Raw genomic sequence first — 18,056 nt, forward strand, 5'->3', positions numbered from 1 at the left:
GCTGCGGCTCATGAAAATTCTTCTCGTGTCGAATGGAAGCAGATAGCCTGAGTTGTCGTACTCTCAGCCACGCAATGTTGTTGCCTGTTACATATTGGTATTTGCTTCTGACATTTGCTCGTGCCAAAAGCAGATTCTTATTTTTCCGGCTTATTAGGCATAGCTTACTGTCGACTGAGCCAAGGAAAGCAGTAATGAATCGCATGCATGCGTGCAGCTCAGATCGAAATCTACGTTTCAACAAGACTTGACAATATTTAATAGCACAATAGTTCGTATGACACTATTGGTGGATGCGTAATTACTTTTCTAGTCAATTGCTGCAAGAACAAAGCAAGCTTATTGAAACTCAAGTGATAAAAAATTAATATTGGCCATGATTTCGTCCTCTGTTTCGATTTTAAATTTTTATTCTACACACCTACAGACCTGCCTTTAGGACGTAGTCCTACGTCATAATATTTTTAATATTTGAACGACCGTAACAATATTAGATGAAATTTAAAATTGTAGAGGGGAGTATACAAAACACGACCGCATGGTTGACGTAGGACTACGTATATTAATAATTATCAAACTTTTTGGTTATAAATGTGGTGGTCCTGATAAGGACCGTTTTTATTGCGCTTGAGGAAAAAAATGTTATTTGCTTCTTTCGAAAGCGATGGTCACTAACTGTAACAAATGCAAGCTTCCTCTTGGAAAATTCATTACACTTCAAATGGAATATTGAAACATTTTCAGAAAGACGGTCATAGTTCGCATTTTTAACTCAGAATGGAACGTTGTTGTCCCCCAGCCGCAAGATGCAACACGTAACAGCGTAGTAACGTTTGCGGTGCAAAAATTGACAAAAATTGCCGATTTTTCATGGGTTTACCTTCACATGCACTGCCGAAACTACCCATGCAGCAAGGGATTGTCTAACTACTATGAGCTGTGCAAAAAATCTTTGTGCGTCTCGCAAATTCTTGTGCACGTCTCCAATATTTGGAAGGAGTAAGAGACGAAGGAGAGAGATATTTTCTATCTGAGAGTCAGGGATCGGAAGTTTTTTCTGCGAGCAAAGCACATGCCGTTGGGAAAGTTTTTGAACGCAAACGTTTTTTGATTGTTTGCTTTTGTCTACAATATTTTCCATCAATTTAATATCCGCATGAAAATGTCGGAAAAAAATCTGTATAACTACAGATAAAACTGAATATGTGGCATCACTGGTTGTGATCAAATCCACTGACGCACAGAGACCGAGAGAGAGATTTTCTGAGGTAGGTACTACGTCTTTCTGCCCTGTACTGGGGTAAATTCTGTGAGGTCTCCTGAACGAGACGAATGAAGTGTGTTTTGCGATCCAAACTGCTCTTACTCGTCTCTTTGAAGATTGATGTGCAGTCTCCCAACATCGTGTCATGGTGCTCCCACAGACCGTTATTATAAAAAAATGCACCAAAGAATCTGAGTACACCATTCGATTCGTTATGACAGCCAGAATATCTGGTCAAAATTTCAAAATCATCGTACGGTACATTTTTGAGTAATGCCCTTTTGAAGGTTGTAAAGCACAAAAAAGTGATATAAAAACGATGAAATACTTATTGTAAAGCACGTTTTTCATCCACCATTTTATGAATCAACTTCCAAAATAGTTTCTACATATTCCAAGGGTTATATTTCAAGACAATAACAATTGGTGAAAAGATGTATTTGAAAATCCCACAGTGCACAGTGGTCTAAACTCGAAAAATCGTGATCGTCCTAGATTTGACTGTGAAAAATTGATTTTATGTACTCCATGTCTTCAGCAAAATTGTTCCATAGAACAAGGCCTTATCTTTGGCGTTTTTAGTTTTTCGATCAATCCACCTAACAGTTAGATAAAATAAATATTTTTTCTAATTTTCAATATATCAGATTGCTTCCTTTAGCAAAGTTGTGGAAAATTAAAAAAAACAACTGCTGAATAATACGATATCCTATCTGTACGTTGGACACGACAAAATAGAGTTTTTTTGTGGAACACCCCTTTTTAAAATCAGTTTTTGTCTATAACTTTTTCTATGATTGTCAAAACAATAAATTTTATGAAGTCTTGAGAGAATCTTAGTTGAATGAATAAAATTTTAGAACATTTTGCATTGTTTTGACCATTACAAACGAAATTATAAACAAAAAACTGATTTTAAGAAGGAGTGTTCCACAAAAAACTCTATTTTGTCGTGTCCAACGTATAGATAGGACATCGCAGTATTCAGCAATTGTTTTTCTTTTAAAATTTTCCACAACTTTGCCTAAGGAAGCAATCTGGTATATTGAAAATTGAAAAATATTTTTTTATCCAATTGTTATGTGGATTGATCGATAAACTAAAAACGCCAAAAGTAAGGCCTTGTTCTATGAAACAATTTTGTTGAAGACATGGAGTACATAAAATCAATTTTTCACAGTCAAATCTAGGACGATCACGATTTTTCGAGTTTATACCACTGTGCACTGTGGGATTTTCAAATAAATCTTTCCACCAATTGTTATTGTCTTGAAATATAACCCTTGGAATATGTAGAAACTATTTTGGAAGTTATTTCATAAAATGGTGGTTGAAAAACGTGCTTTACAATAAGTATTTCGTCGTTTTTATATCACTTTTTTGTACTTTACAACCTTTAAAAGGACATTACTCAAAAATGTACCGTACGATGATTTTGAAATTTTGACCAGACATTATGGATGTTATAACAAATCGAATGGTGTACTCAGATTCTTTGGTGCATTTTTTTTATAATAACGTTCTGTGGGAGCACCGTGCGTGTGTTTTACTCGCAAAAAATGAGTAGCACCCAATCCCTGAAAGTAAGAGACATCTCCGGCATGAGACGAATAAAGTGTGCTGTGATATGCGAACTGCACTTACTCGTCTCTTTGAAAACGAATGTACAGTGCGATCCGAACTGCTATTTCTTGTTTCTTTGGAAATAAATGTGCAGTCTCCCAACGGCGTGTGCTTTGCCCGCAAAGAACGAGTAGCACCTGATCCCTGCATGCAGCATCAATCATAGTAACCCATGAGTCAGCAGAACTAATTTGATAGCTCTATCAGTTGAATTCTAACCGTGATGGCGAGAACAGTGAAGCTACTCCGTTCAGAAGATTGCCCGTTCAAAGAACGGTACCACACCGCGTCTAAAATTGACATCATGTTTCACTTTGTGGACGCCGGCAGCGGCTGAATAAAATGGTCAAGCCGATTTTCCCGGCAAATCGTGACGGGGCGGTGGTGATGAACGACGAGACCTGTCCCATCCTGGACGGCAACAACTGGCAGGGCACTTCGTATTTGACTTCCCCCACGAAGGAAGTGAGTACCGAGAAGGTGCTGCTGTGACTGATTATAATCAGCGAGAAAGGGATGTCAAAGTCGCTCTTCTTTTGCTCCGGACTTGCCGTGAATGGAAGGATTTATAGTACGAAGTGCCTGCCAGAAGTTGCCTCGTTCATCAAGAAATACAGTAAGGCCAAAAAAGCGGCGTTTTGACCAGATCTGGCGTTGGCCCATTACTCGAAGCGATCGTAGAAGGTGATGAAGCGGCTGAGCCCACCCAACGTCCCCAAATTGCATCTCATCGAGAATTTCTGGGCAAACCTGAAGCGTAGATCTACTCCAACAATTTTGCCACGAAAACTGAGGAGGAATTGTTAAATGAAATGAAGGAATAACTCAAAAACATGCATACACGCATGTTTTCGTTCGTCATGGCGAATGTTCCGGTTAACTGGAGGAAGGCTGCTCGCAAGGATGTAGAATTTTTTTTCAAGTAAGCACAGAATTACCTTCATGGGAAGTTTATCAAACCCAATTATCTGTCATAGGTATTTATTATAGGTTATATTGTTGCGTTGCTGCGAGTGCACTACTGCTATCTGCCTTCATCCGACACGAGAATACTTTGAATGTTTTACTTCCAAGCCCTCAACACGAAAAACCGTTTTATTTTGTAACGTGGCTTTATCAGCCAGGTGTCATTGGTCGCTAAGGCAAAATAAGATTTTCTATACATTCGGAATCTTTCTGCGTCTTGCCAAACTTGGGAAATGACATAACTTGAAAAAAGTTGGGATCATTTACAACATGGGTCTAAGATTACGACCACAAGCAGAAAGTGAGCTCGTGATTGGTTGGCAGTCGTTTTTCCAATTGATTCATAGTTCATGTTTGACGTAGAATTATTATTTACCTATTTACTTACGGCAACATATAGGGTATAGGCTCCATTATCGTCACGTTTTACCTGTTATCGTCCGGAGGGTTAATGAAGTTATAGAGAACTAATTTTTTTGAAGATGGATCACGGCAGAGGTGGATGAACCACGGGTTGCATCGGCTGCTGGGAGAACCACTCATCGTTTGAACGACGATCATCGGGAGACCACGGTGCGCTGGACATGTTGTAAGGATGTCGGAAGATAGCCCGGTGAAAATGGTTCTTCGGAAACGACTTTTTTGGAACGAGGCGATGAGGCGTGCAACGAGCAAGGTGTTTCGATCAAGTGGTATACAACCTGCGGAGCCTCCGCAGATAACATGGCTGGCGAGCCTCAGTCATGGACCGAATTGAATGGAGACGACTCCAGCAAAGGACACTTCGGCCTGGAGCTGATTGGTAAAGTAAGCATAAACCATAATCAACAGCACAGAAAAATGCAAAACATCGGAAATCAGAAAATTTCAGATTCCTAAAATATTATTATTTGGCTTTCCATTGAAGGAAACCAGAAAAGTTCAATTATGATTCTTATTCGAGGCATTTCACAATCAATTAGGGACTACCTTCTCCAAAAAATCCTACGCACGACCAGGGTTTAGTATCTATAAACTTCACTGTGCGCCCATTCAGAAGCACACGCAATTAGTAAAGAAGACATCAATAAAATTGCTTTTTGCTTCAATGAGCTGAAACAGGTTCGGTTCAGAGAGGAGCAACAGATCAAACATAATTGCGAGCTATTTCGATCATGATGAATAACAGCCGGTACCATTCTGTTAAAAGTGCACTTGGTCCACCTGTAGCGCGCTGCAACGGTGATGCGCTCTGCCGAAGTTGGCGACACTCCAATAGTATTATCACCTGTTGAAATATACATTGGAATGGGACACAGCAGAATCCGTTTCACCCACAGCCGTGCTGAGATGGCTTCCGCGCCATCATCAGCATCATCATCATCATCAACAGCATCAGTTGCAGGACCATTAGAGGCGATAATAGCAACGTTGGCGCTTTTCCTATGAAAGGCGTAGGACAGAAATAGACCAACGCTTCGTAAACAGCCACATTTCGGAGCGAATCCATTAGATACGGTTTGTATGTGTATGCTTGCCTTATACGCCTATATGTACATGGGCGATTTCATGTGGCATCTTCGGAAGATATCGCGTATGCAATTTGCTGTATACACTTGGCAGTGTGCCTTCCCACTGCTTATAGTCGCGTCAATAGCAAAAACAGCCCAAAATTCCGCCTCCGCTTTCGGTTGCGCGGATTAGCCGCGATGGTCGTGGGTTAGGAATTACGAGGTACATTGTCTGGCCTAGGTTTCCCCCCGTGGCCGACCAGTTATTTATGTGTTGATTTCGTGCTCGATTTGGGTGATAGTTCGGGCAGAACGCGACCCCGTGGAGCCACGACATCGTAGACAGCGTCTGGGTCAAAATAGAGCATATTAATGTAGTCTATTTCTCTAACCTAAATGGTAATTTTTCATGGCTGGAAAATCCGGGCGATGAAAGTGAAATTTGACGCATCCTGCAAGGGCGGTTCGGATTGAGTTGAGAGAGAAAAACAGCTGGTTCTTTCCTGTCCATGTCTGCCACATGCAGAGTTGCCAATAAAATTTTCGATTTAACTGGAAAAAGGCTGAAGAGAAAACTGGAAAAAACTGGATTCCAAATAAATTTAAAAAAAGCAAAAAATGGTTGTGATTTTCTGTTATGGGGACTGAATTCAATCAAAATAAAAAAATAGAGCTTTTTCATTTACTTTTATCTTCAACAAAAGTATTGACGCAACATTTTCTTCGGTTACATCAGTGAAGTTTAAATTTCAATTATTTCTGACTTCGCTATCTTTTGGTATCTAATTCTTCTAACAGTTTTTTAACTGCTACGCAACAGAAAATAAATAGAAGATTTTTTTTCATGGTCTGGTAAAATCTATTTGTATGGTTTTATCTCAATCATGTCATGCAGTCTTTAATTTGGCCGGGTTTCATGCGAGAAGATAGAATACTGAAAATGCTGTTAAGAATTTTCAAAATGATCTATCAATCTGCAAAATTTACGTTTTAAAAATATTTACGAAAACCATTCGGAGCTTAACTGGATAGAACTGGCAAATATCTGAAAAAACTGGAAGATTTTGGGAATAAACTGTTTGACTGGATCACTTGAACAAAACTGGAGGAATCCAGTTTAAACTGGAACATTGGCAACCCTGGCCACATGTCACATGTCACATGTAAGCATTGCTAGCACATTTTTTTCGGAAGATATTTTTTCCATTTCAACGTTAAATTGCCGTTTTCTGCTGTAGGAACTGTTTTATATTCAACAGACAGCCAAGTTAATTTACTAAGTTACTTAGTGTTCAATATTGTTTTCCTGACAGTTGTTGCAGGATTTATTTTTTGCCACAGTGGATGGAAAATAAATAACAGATTTCTCTCAATTATTGAGTTCTTTTGAAATTGAAAAAAATGCGTGAAACTTGCAATTGCGAACGATAACCAATTCCAGTGAAATCTGTTCGCATAAATTGAATTCCTGATCATTCGATCTTGCACCGTTTTCAGCATGGCGAAATCAAATGAATATTTTTTTCAAATCATTCCAAGCTTGCAAGTTACGGCAACAGGCAACAGCGAAGCTGTTGAATGCAATAGAGAAAATCTGCCGAAGAAGAAACAAAAACGGCATTTACAGCCCATTAGTATAATTTGCAGCCGGTGTGGCTGCGGCGTTCATTCCGAATCATGGAGGATAATAATTTTATTCTATTGAAAATCGTTTCGGAACGATTTGGTACGTGCTTGATGAGCAATACTATTTTGCTCTTATCCGTTATTTCAGGCCTATTCGTGGCCGCTTTGTACGATTTTTCTGAATAAACATCGTTTAGAGGCGAGTGAATGTATGCAACATGCGGTTATTTCATTTACATATGGAAATTGCTTCAAATTCATTCAACCATATCATGGTTGTTGATTTTCATTTCACGCCAACATGGCACTGTAACAATGTTCTGCTATCGTTGTTTAACTTTAACCAAACCATCAGTTCAGGAAAACGGTCTTAGGTGCTAAATAAAAAGGAAAACTTGGGATACTTACAATGAACACAAAATACCACTCAGATGCCAGTAAATCGGAATTTCGTTTCTTTCAGTTGTGGTAACAGCAACCACTATTCCTTAGTAAAGAGGAAACTATTCCCTTCCGACAGCGATACGTTTGATGTTCGATAAAGAAGAAGAGCAATGTAACAAAAATAAACACAAAAGTACACACTCACACACACATACACGAACAAGGCGGCGCGTGTGTGTTAGGCAAAAATTTTCCATTTCCGCCGGTCAGCCAGCGCCCTGCATGTTGAACCATAAGCCAACGCGGGGTGAGCTATTTATGGGCAACCACAATGACATCGTGTGCCCACACTTTCGCGGCGCTGGCCAAGACTGAGTCGGCTGTTGTTGGTTCAAAGTGGAGCCGATCGACTAATGGTGGTAACTAACAAAGCGTGTCGGGTGCAGGATAAAATGACGAGCTAACATCGTCGATGTCTGGGTGGCTAGCTAGATAAATTGACAGATACGGCATGGCGCGTGCAGCATTTGCCCGTCGCCGGAAGGACTGCGTCAGCTTGGCAACACACATGTTGGTCCGTGGCTCGCTGTGGCAGCTCTGTGAAAGTCTTTTTCCAATCACTGTGCGCTTCTGTCAAGAAATGGTTTTCATTTGAAATTTGGTGCGGCTTCGATGAAATGTGCGGCTTTTATCGGTTTATCATCGCTTTGTTGCGTTCGTTTCCGGCTCTCGGCAGCAGTCATTTTGTTAAATGTGACTAAAGCGACTGCGGAGCGTGGTTTCGTTTGGATATGTCAAAAACAAATGGTCTTCATTGACTGTTTTTCTTTGTGTAAATTTTGCTTTGTTCACTAGATTATAGTGTGATTTAGTTTAGTGAGTCAGGTCTGGTTTCTTGATGATTTATTGCGAATATTAACGATTGAAAAGTCTAATGGTGGATTATTAGCTCTAACATTCTTTACGATGATGATTCAGTAAGCATCTGAATTGAATATTCTGAACATAATGTTTTATCAATTTGTAAACTTTTTGTTAGTATTTCGAATAAAACTTGTATGACAACTTAAATTTTTTTCTTCTAAATGATATTTTCTGATAAGTTGTGGCTGCGGTTTATTTAGTTTTGATATTTTTCGTATGTATCAATAAAAAGGATTACACGTTTTTTTTCATGAATTTTAATAATTTTTTTCTTTATAATTATGTCTTCGAAACAATGTATTTATAAACATTTAGAACGATTTTTAGAAAATGTTAGTTTACGTTTTGGGTATTATTTTGCTGATTTCTTCATTAGGGTGCCAGCCAAAATGGTCATCTCGAATTTCAAAAAAAAAAAAAAACCCTCTCAACTGGGGTCTTTTTTTACGCGGGTTATTTTTATGCATTTTTCTAAACGTGAATGTTTTACAATAACGCAGATTATTTTTACGAGATTTAGAAGGTTATTTGTACGCGGTATCAAATAAGTTTGATATAAGTAAATCTAATCTAATCATTTAAACGCGGTACAATCAACCGCGTAAAAAAAGACCCCAGTGTACAAAATGTTCACCTGCTCGAGAAAACACCCTGTGCAAAATTTCAGCTCAATCGGACTTAAAATGGGGTGGCGCAAAGCGATTGAAGTTTGGCTTTTTTGAAACCGAAAAATCACCCAAGGGGGGAGGGAGGTGGGGTACGTGAAATTTCGGTTTTCGGAATTTTTTTTTGATGCCAAATGACTTAAAAACGCATGGAACGTCGAGAATTAGTGTCATCTGAACATTTTTTTTTTTGCAAAAATCGACTCTCTGGGTCCACCCTAATGAAACATAATGCATTCGATGCTAGTTATAGTGTATATCATTATACAGGCTATTTCGAGAGACTAGCGATCAATTTCATTAAATAAATTCTAAATGTTTTAACCCGTAAAGATCCGGGACGAAACTTGAGACAGCTTTGGAACGGCCGATTTGAGAAAAGTTGGACTTTCATTCGAGGGGATTTTGATAAAGATGCCACCTCTCTGGACCCCTCCCCGCTTTCGTGAGATGAAAATATGTCTGTGTTTTTTTTTCTAATTTTTCAAACCAATTGAGCAAACACTGGGAATTTTCATACGTATCAATTGCTCCATGTATCAAATCATGTCAGGTGGATGAAATATGTTATGTAAGAGTAAATTTTGGAGTTTCCAAATTATTTCACTACAAATTCACAAAACTACGTATTTTTATAAAAAATCAAACAACAAAACCGTTCTTCAGATTTTAAGCTCTACATTTTTGCGGTAAGATCTCCTGAATCCATACGCGATGACAAATTTATTTTAGCATGCAAACATTTTGAGAAAACCAGTTTAAATTCACCAAAGTACGTACTTTCATGGAAACCTGATTTTCTCAGTCTCCCACGGTAGGTTTCAACTTAGCTCTTCAATTTTAAAGCTCTATATTTTGAGAGTGACGTCCCTTGAATCCAAAGATGGTGAAAGATTTTTTCTAGCATGCACAGATTTGAAGAAAATCAAGTTTTCATAAGAGCTCGTACTTTAGTGAATTCAAACTCGTTTGGATTGAAACTACTCTAGAAATATAGAACTTGAAAATTGAAGAGCCAAGTTGAAATCTACTGTGGGAGACTGAGAAAATCAGGTTTCCGTGAAAATACGTTCTTCAGTGAATTTAAACTCGTTTTTCTCAAAATATTTGCATGCTAAAATAAATATTTCATCGCATATTAATTCAGGAGGAAAATTTGAAGAACGATTTTCTTATTTAAATTTTTATGAAAATACGTAGTTTTGTGATTTTGTACTGAAACAATTTAGAAACTCCAAAATTTAGTCTTACATACCATATTTCATCCACCTTACATGTTTGATACATGGAGCAATTGAAACGTATGAAAATTCCCAGTGTTTGCTGAATTTGTTTGAAAAATTAGAAAAAAAAACACAGGCATATTTGCGTCTCACGAAAACGGGAAGGAGTCCAGAGGGGTGGCATCTTTACCAAAACTTAGAGCAACTATTCCCCTTGAATAAAAGTCCAACTTTTCCCAAATCGGCCGTTCCAAAGCTGAGCACGAGCATTTTCAAAAAACAAGTTCCGTCCCGGGTCTTTACGGGTTAAACTCCGCCTTCCACATTTGAAAAAACGACTAGAGTCGATTTTTGAAAAAAAAAATTTTTTTTCAGATGACACCAATTCTCGACGTTCATGCTTTTTTAAGTCATTTGGCATCAAAAAAAAAAAAATTCGAGAACCCCCTTGGGTGATTTTTCGGATTTCAAAAAGGCCAAACTTCAATCGCTTTGCGCCACCCCATTTTAAGTCCGATTGAGCTGAAATTATGCACAAGGTGTTTTTTCGAGCAGGTGAACATTTTCTGGTCACTTATATTCCATACGATGATTGCTATTCTTCATAGCTTATTTCAACGATTTCTCATGATTCAGAAGTCTATTGACTTGAAGTTGGACTTCTTTTCAAACTAGTGAAATATATTATGTATTTTTTGTGTCTTACTACGGTTCAATAGAAGTTGTTGATTGAAAATTAAAAATGGCATTCATCGAAAAGATGGTTTCATACGCTTACGCTACTCGTCAAAAGTTTGGAATCGCTCTACCGAGTAGGTCAACACCCAGTTTAAATATTGCAGCTCCTTCTAAAAAGTTTAGCCTCACCGTAAATAGGTCCATATCTCGTGTTTCCGATAAACCGAAAGTAACGGTTTTCAGCAAACTTATTCAAAAGTCAAGGGCTTCTGAACAGTGGACAGTTGAGTGAGGAACTCCACCGTAATGTGGTACTAGTGAAAAAGAAATTCGTTACAGTTTGATCTTAACCTATCTCACGATTCCGACCTTTTATAAAGCTGAGGTCTTCAGCAAAGTTGCTCAGAAGGCCAAGAGCTTCTGGTTAATGGACAATTGATTGTAGAATCAACTCTTCTTATTTTGTCCTTCGCTCATCTCACAGTTCCGAAAGAAGCAAGTTGCGGTTTTTAGTAAAGTTGTTTAGAATGTGCACGCAAGTTTAGAAGTGTGCACACGATTTTTTGTATTTTGACCTTAGCTTATCCAATGATTCATATTTCCCAGAATGTTGCGATCCTCCGACAGTGCCACAAGTGCTGGTAATTGGGTCCTACAGTTTGACACGAATTTTAGATTTTTATGCATCAACTGAAAGAGAGTGATTTTCTGAGAAAAACGTCATTTTTAAAAAAATCGTTTATCGTTGTCTTTCAGTTTTTAAATAAAGATTGAAAAAAATAGTAGGAGGGTGGTATTCAAGACACGACCGCGTGACGTTGACTACGGTATTCTTATGTTCCATTAAAACAAATAGTAGAGGGAATTGCAACTCCAGTATTTGCTGCAATTTTATCTAACAGTGCATTTCTGAATGCTGAGACGTTAAAACGTTATAAACGCGATATACGCTCTGACATAACAAATTTTTCGAACGTTGTAGAATGGTATAACTGGGAAAAGAGGTGTGACTTAATTATTTCCAGTTATACCATTCTACAACGTTCGAAAAATTTGATTTCGTGTGTCGTAATACTAATGTACGAAAAATACATCTCATTCATTCTGGCTCAGAGCGACCTTTTGATAAGCTCCGCCTTTATTTTCAGTTCCTACAGATTTCTCAGTTTCGTAACACGGATATAAACAAATGTTTTCGTGTGAATATTCTGTCGAGCCGGACCAATAGAGCTTTCATAGAGGCAACGAAATAACATGTATTGTGTCGTGTTGCGCGGCGTGGAAGAAAAAAAATGTTCCCGTCTCCGTGTCGAATAGAAGTAGATTGTTGCGTGTTTGATATGACCTCTGGTAAACATGAGTATGATGTCAATGATTGGTTGCTCGGTATGATTTAGACAATCGATGTTATTTATCAACTTTTCAATAGTGTATCTCAAACAATAGGTTATTTTTGTTACATACGTTTAACCGTAAAAGAATTTCTGATCGGTTGATGCCAAAAACTCGAAATTCTGAGAAGAAATGACTGATATATAGGTGCTCAAAACCTGACCACTTTTCCTTGGTTTTCCTTGGTTGAATTACTAGATTCTAAAATTCAGGCGCCTAACTTCGATATAGACGTTAGTCAACGTCAAAAGGTCTTAAATGATAGTTCGTTTATATACCGTACATGGGCGAACTGTTATTTAACACCTTTCGAGCAGTTTTTTATTCTTCATTTCAAATTCGAAGGACAACGACAAACGTTTTTCAAAAATCACGTTTTGTTAAGAAAACTTATCTCTTTCATATGATCCTCGCTTTCATATCTATTTGGCTACAAAATCTTTAGGTCACTTCGGATCACCCTAGATACAAATACAGTCTCCTGCTACATGTTGTAAATGTAAGCACATCTTTAGAATGACCAAACAAAGTTGTTAATCAATTTTTGCCTCTGAGTAACGAAAATTATCACTGGTGACAACGGCAATCAACAGTTTATTTTAAAAAGGTTGTCCCATTTTCTAATATCAAGAAGCTGTTCTTAAAAAAAATACATACATATTAAAAAAAAAAGAATTGAAAAAAAAATCATACTGATTTTTTTCACTATGGAAAGGTTGAAATTTGGCTTTCATTCTTTTCGAGCTCCTTTTTAGCCTCAGCCGGGACAATCAGTGTATTGTATGCAATGCAATTCTTTGATTGTTTCCATTTTTGTTTCGGACACGAGCGCAAAGATAAGAATAAGGACAGTTTTTCGAAATTATGTGCAGTTCTAAGTGGCAGGCAAAAGGCGGATAATTCTATGTGTGAACATAGAACAGACAAACTTGCTTACAGAAGGTAGATTGAACGCCAGATTTGGTTGAGGTGGTTGAACACAACTCTTTTAATATTTTTCATCCTTATTTCATGAAGTTTGATAGACTAAATAACAATAAGAAAGAACAGAGATTTTTTGAGCACAGCTATGTCGAAAATTTGTATATTGGTGGAATCAATGATAAATTTTTGCTTTAAAGAAAGTAACCTAGGTCGAGAAAATTCTTTAGTACTTAGGAATACGTTATTTTATTTTAATCTGTAGTTTTCAAGTAACGTTTTATTTTGTTAAGACGCTATTTAACTAAAAATATTCAATTTTAGGTAAAGTTCCATCATGCTTCCACCTTAGTTTGGAGTTCAATGGAGCCGCATGGTAACTGTTAACAATAATCTCAAAACCAATTGCACTGAAGCGTTTGCTCTCTTAAGAACATTCCGTGTTTACCAAACGAACGTTATCGGATAAAATCGACAAGATTTAGCACCGATAATTGTAAATCACGTGCAATAAAGCAGCCATTTCTAATACCAACTGACCCGCAAATCAATGTGTCCATTCCACTGTAGTAATCGTAAATCGATTAAACCGCAATGACACATCCGGCAATTCCGTAAAAATAGACTCTATCGACAATCGAATTCCGTACCCGTCTGTCTGCGTCGCCATAGTCTCACTACCAGCAAATGAAAACAGAACCACTTGCTACCATAACAAATCCAGAGAAAACAATATCCAACGTTCACCTCACTTACCCGGACGATGATTTAATTTCGACCTCAGGCCAGGAGGGTCGTCGCTTCCATACTGAGAAGGACGGTTTATCCGGCGCTGTTGGGTTGATCGGGGAATTTCGTCCCCGGAAGGAACCCTGCCTTACCGGTGGGGCCAGTGCTTCCAATCCACGGGACGACGATTGGCGTCGAATCGAGGGTCCACCGGCAGCGGGACTGCCAGGTACCACACCTCCACCTGCCGTACCGTAGGGACCGGGTCCTATACCACCTCCGCTTGCAGCACCACCCCCACCAGATCCACCGGATGCGATAGTGCCTCCGGATCCTGACGGTGTCACTACTTTAGGATAGCCTGCAAGAAAACAATAGGAGACACGGGTGAGCTGTTTGCATTCGGTGACAATGACACTTCAATTAAGATTTCTGAAACAATGAAGAGCGGTTCTTGTGTACTTGAATGCCGGCACCCCAACCTGGGATTAGTGTTACTGCATTTTATGTTGCTGGGTACAGAGAACACCCTGCTGTGATAGTTTAAATACAAGCAGTGTGGGATAGATAATCCATAGTGAGTAAATTCATACGAAACAGATGAACGATTCGTTTTTGATCGAAAATATGCAAAGGCATGCAGACAAAAATCCCACCAGCTGGTTTTTGGGCCATAATAATCCTAAAAAGTACACTCTTGTGAGAAGTGGTTCATGCGTTGGAGTTTCCACTTACGACTTATAGTCCAGCTGATTTTCGGCTCATTGTGGGGTGAATGCAATCAAATTAAGTGGGAAAATGGTATCTTGCCTACGCTCAGGCTAAACTGGCAAACAGCCGCTTGGAGCTTCCATGGTAATGATGAGCGTGTTAATGACAGCCAGCAAAAGTTTCGACAAACCGCAAGAAGTTGTGGGTGTGTGTGTGTTGGAAGTTTGTTCTCTATAGCTTGTTAGGATTGTGGGAGAAAATTTGTGCACTCTATTAGGGCGTATAGCTTACCACAAAATTGCTCCCGGGCAGTTATGTGCAAATACTCCATGCAGAATCGTACGACGAAGATTCGCTTTGATGTTTCTTTTACGTATCCCTGCACATGGCTATCGAAATGAATGTGTGTATTGTACGATTTATAATCACCGACAATCTGTAATGAAAATGTTTACCTTCGTGGTTTGTTTCTTCAGTTGGAAATAATCTTCGGGATCTGGTCATGAGAGATATCATACTGGGTGTGCTGTGAGACCAAGGACGATAAAACAGCCGCCTGACATTCTGTTATTCATAAAATGATTACACAAGATTCTGTATTTACGCTTGGTAAAAATTTGTTCTATGTTGTCTGTTGATCGATTGAGTGGAGTCCATTGTTCGAACTTTTTATTATTTTCGGGTAATACTCGAAAAACTGGTCACATCACAACGGGAAATCGCTAGTCATCGATCCAAAATAAAAAATTAAAATTACCATATTTTCTTACAGTCTTGTACTGTGGAAGGGTGAGAATACAAATTTTAAGAGCAACAAGAAAAAAAAGTGAAGAACAAATCCTTATCATGTTAGATAGCACATAAGTCTATCGCAATAACCAACAATATTCAGATGGGAAACAACCTTTTTGAAATTAAACTTAATTCAAAGTTTAGCCGACAGGGCTTCGTTTGAGCCTATCTCGGCGTAGAGAAATCAGTGTACAATTGGCACAAACAGTATTGCATATTAAAGATCAATCCGTTCTCTAACCCTACTGAATAATTTTATTGTGCAAATTTTCAAGTATAATTGTTAAACTTTACTCAAAGTTTGAATGTCCAGTGATTTGGCTTTCGTACTATTGGTACTACATTTAAAGATAGCTTGAAATTTATACCTTCAAATGCGTAGACTTGCGCAAAGTATCGTTTTTCAGGAGACAATCAGCGATATTCTAAAATTTCTAATCAGATCTACATTCAACAGAACACCAAACCAAAAACTATATTCGTTCGAATAAAATTTTCTACTTACTCATGGCTTCAGGTTGGATTTATTTATTTTTCGATATCTATGGTGGGGACGCTAGCTGCGATCCACAGACTTTTATTTTAATTAAATTAATAATAACCAGAGCCCATTTTACAAGTAAACATATTTGTCTTAATACAAGCTACGACATAATTATTCGTCTGCTCATTTGTATGGATCCAGTAACAAACTTCTCAACTAAAATTTTCTTCGAAGTAAAATTACGGCATTCCGCAATACTCTGAGAGTGATGTGCAAATTGAAAATGTTACGTTGTCCAATTCCGTTTGATTTTTACTTAGTTAGTTTTTTTCATGGAAATTTTTCATTCTTGCAGAAACAGATTGAAAAATTTATTAAGCGTCAACTAAAATTTGGAATACCGTGATCAGGCTTCGAAATGGTCACGGTAAAAACACTTCTCACTCCGATAATCATTTTCTTTTTCCTCTGACGGTGGCAAAGCTTGCTGTTTAAATACATTCATGAACAAACATGTCAAACGAGTACCCACCACCACGACGTTTTTTTCTCCTAGAACGTATTTTGACATTTTTTCTAGAAATGAGAATTACGCACGTTGTGTGCGGAGACTTTGAAAACTTCTTATATCATTGAGCTTGTAATAATATTTCTCAATATAGTAAGAAAAAAATACACGGAAAGAGGCGAAAATAAATCGCCAAACAAATGACAGTGTGCATCTCTTTGATGCGCGAGTGTCGAATGACCATCCTGTTCTTTGTATGAGAGGCGACGGTTGTTACACATTTACGAGCGATAGCCTACTGTGACGCACGCTAAGGAAGCGAAATCAAATGAAAGTGTTGACCGGTTACAAGCCTGAGTCTGTGATTTTATTATGCTAATCATTGCACACTGTTTCCAAAGCTGCAAAAATGTGATCAAATTATTTTGATCCAAAAATTGATTTTAGAGCCACAGTGTCTTCGGTAAAGTTGTTCCATTAATCATTCTTCATATTATAGAAGTTGAAATTTTGTCCACTTAACAGAACGAATTTTACTTTTCTCATTTTGAAATATAAAAATCCACTTTGTTCGGTAAAGTTGTAGCACATTTTAAAAGAAACAACTCTGTTGAAGACAGCATACTTCTATCTACCTATTCAAATAGATTTTTGTGGAGTTTTCTATAGCTCTCCCTTAAAAATGAATTGTTTCAGTTTAACTTTTTATAATATTGTTTGCTGTAACAAAACAACCAATTTCTTTTAAAGAAGTTTAATTCTATCTCACATATTTTTTTGGTTATTGGCGAGTTATATCTAAATAATGCACTAATTTACACTAATAGTTTTTATTTGATTTAGGATTATTCTTCATTTTATTGAAGTTAGAATTTTGTGATTAGTCTACCTAAAAGTGAGAACCGAATATTACCTTTCTCATTTTCCTACATTAGAATCCACTTTGCTGAGTAAAGTTGTAGCACATTTCATAAAAATAAACAACTTTTTCGGAGACTCCATACTTTTTACGTCAATTTGAAAGAACTATTGCGAAGTTTTCATTGGAATGCCTCTTAATTTTTTTAAATAACGTTTTATTTCTATTTTCCAAAATTTTGCAATGATCTACAATGTAGTTTACCATGATTAAACACACAAATTCACCGAAGTAAGATATCTACACAGAGAGACAGTGAGAGACAAATGCCTGTATCTGGATTGAATGACGTTTTACTTACACTTCTATATACAAATAGTTTAGTCTGCAGATATTTGCAGACTCTGTAGATATCTGTTAGTACATTAGTGCATTGTTTTAAAAAAAATATCGTATATAACCAAAGAAATATAACTTTCTTTGATGAAATTGTTCGTTTTGTTATGGTAAACAACATTGTACAATATTGAAAAATTGTTCAGAATCACAATGTTATATTAAAAACATAAATGTCCATTTAAATTTGCAGATAGGGGTATGGTGTCTTTGAAATACTACTAGGTTTACAGCCCTAAAGTTGTATGAAATAATGACATGGGACTGAATACGGTAATTGGAGGGATTTTTAGTTACAAGGGTTGAAAAGTTCGCACACAGAATCAACTTGTTTTTCCAGTGACTTACGTAGTTTCATTCTCAGCCTCCACTTAATTTTTTCAGTAATATATTTAACAACACTCGAAAATAAAGTTTAGAA

The 18,056-nt window shown here is 37.5% G+C and overlaps 1 protein-coding gene across 4 annotated transcripts in view; it reads right to left on the reverse strand.

Annotated features, from left to right (window-relative positions):
* The window catches only part of LOC129719689 (BAI1-associated protein 3), a 240,006-nt gene that overhangs the window by 136,959 nt on the left and 84,991 nt on the right, over positions 1 to 18,056 (reverse strand). For all 4 annotated transcript variants that reach the window (XM_055671083.1, XM_055671082.1, XM_055671081.1 and 1 more), the window contains exon 3: positions 13,913 to 14,246. In XM_055671083.1, coding sequence (XP_055527058.1) covers positions 13,913 to 14,246 — 334 coding nt within the window. The remainder of the gene's footprint in view (positions 1 to 13,912; positions 14,247 to 18,056) is intronic.

Source organism: Wyeomyia smithii, chromosome 2, assembly GCF_029784165.1.
Source record: "Wyeomyia smithii strain HCP4-BCI-WySm-NY-G18 chromosome 2, ASM2978416v1, whole genome shotgun sequence".
NCBI classification, from domain to species: domain Eukaryota; kingdom Metazoa; phylum Arthropoda; class Insecta; order Diptera; family Culicidae; genus Wyeomyia; species Wyeomyia smithii.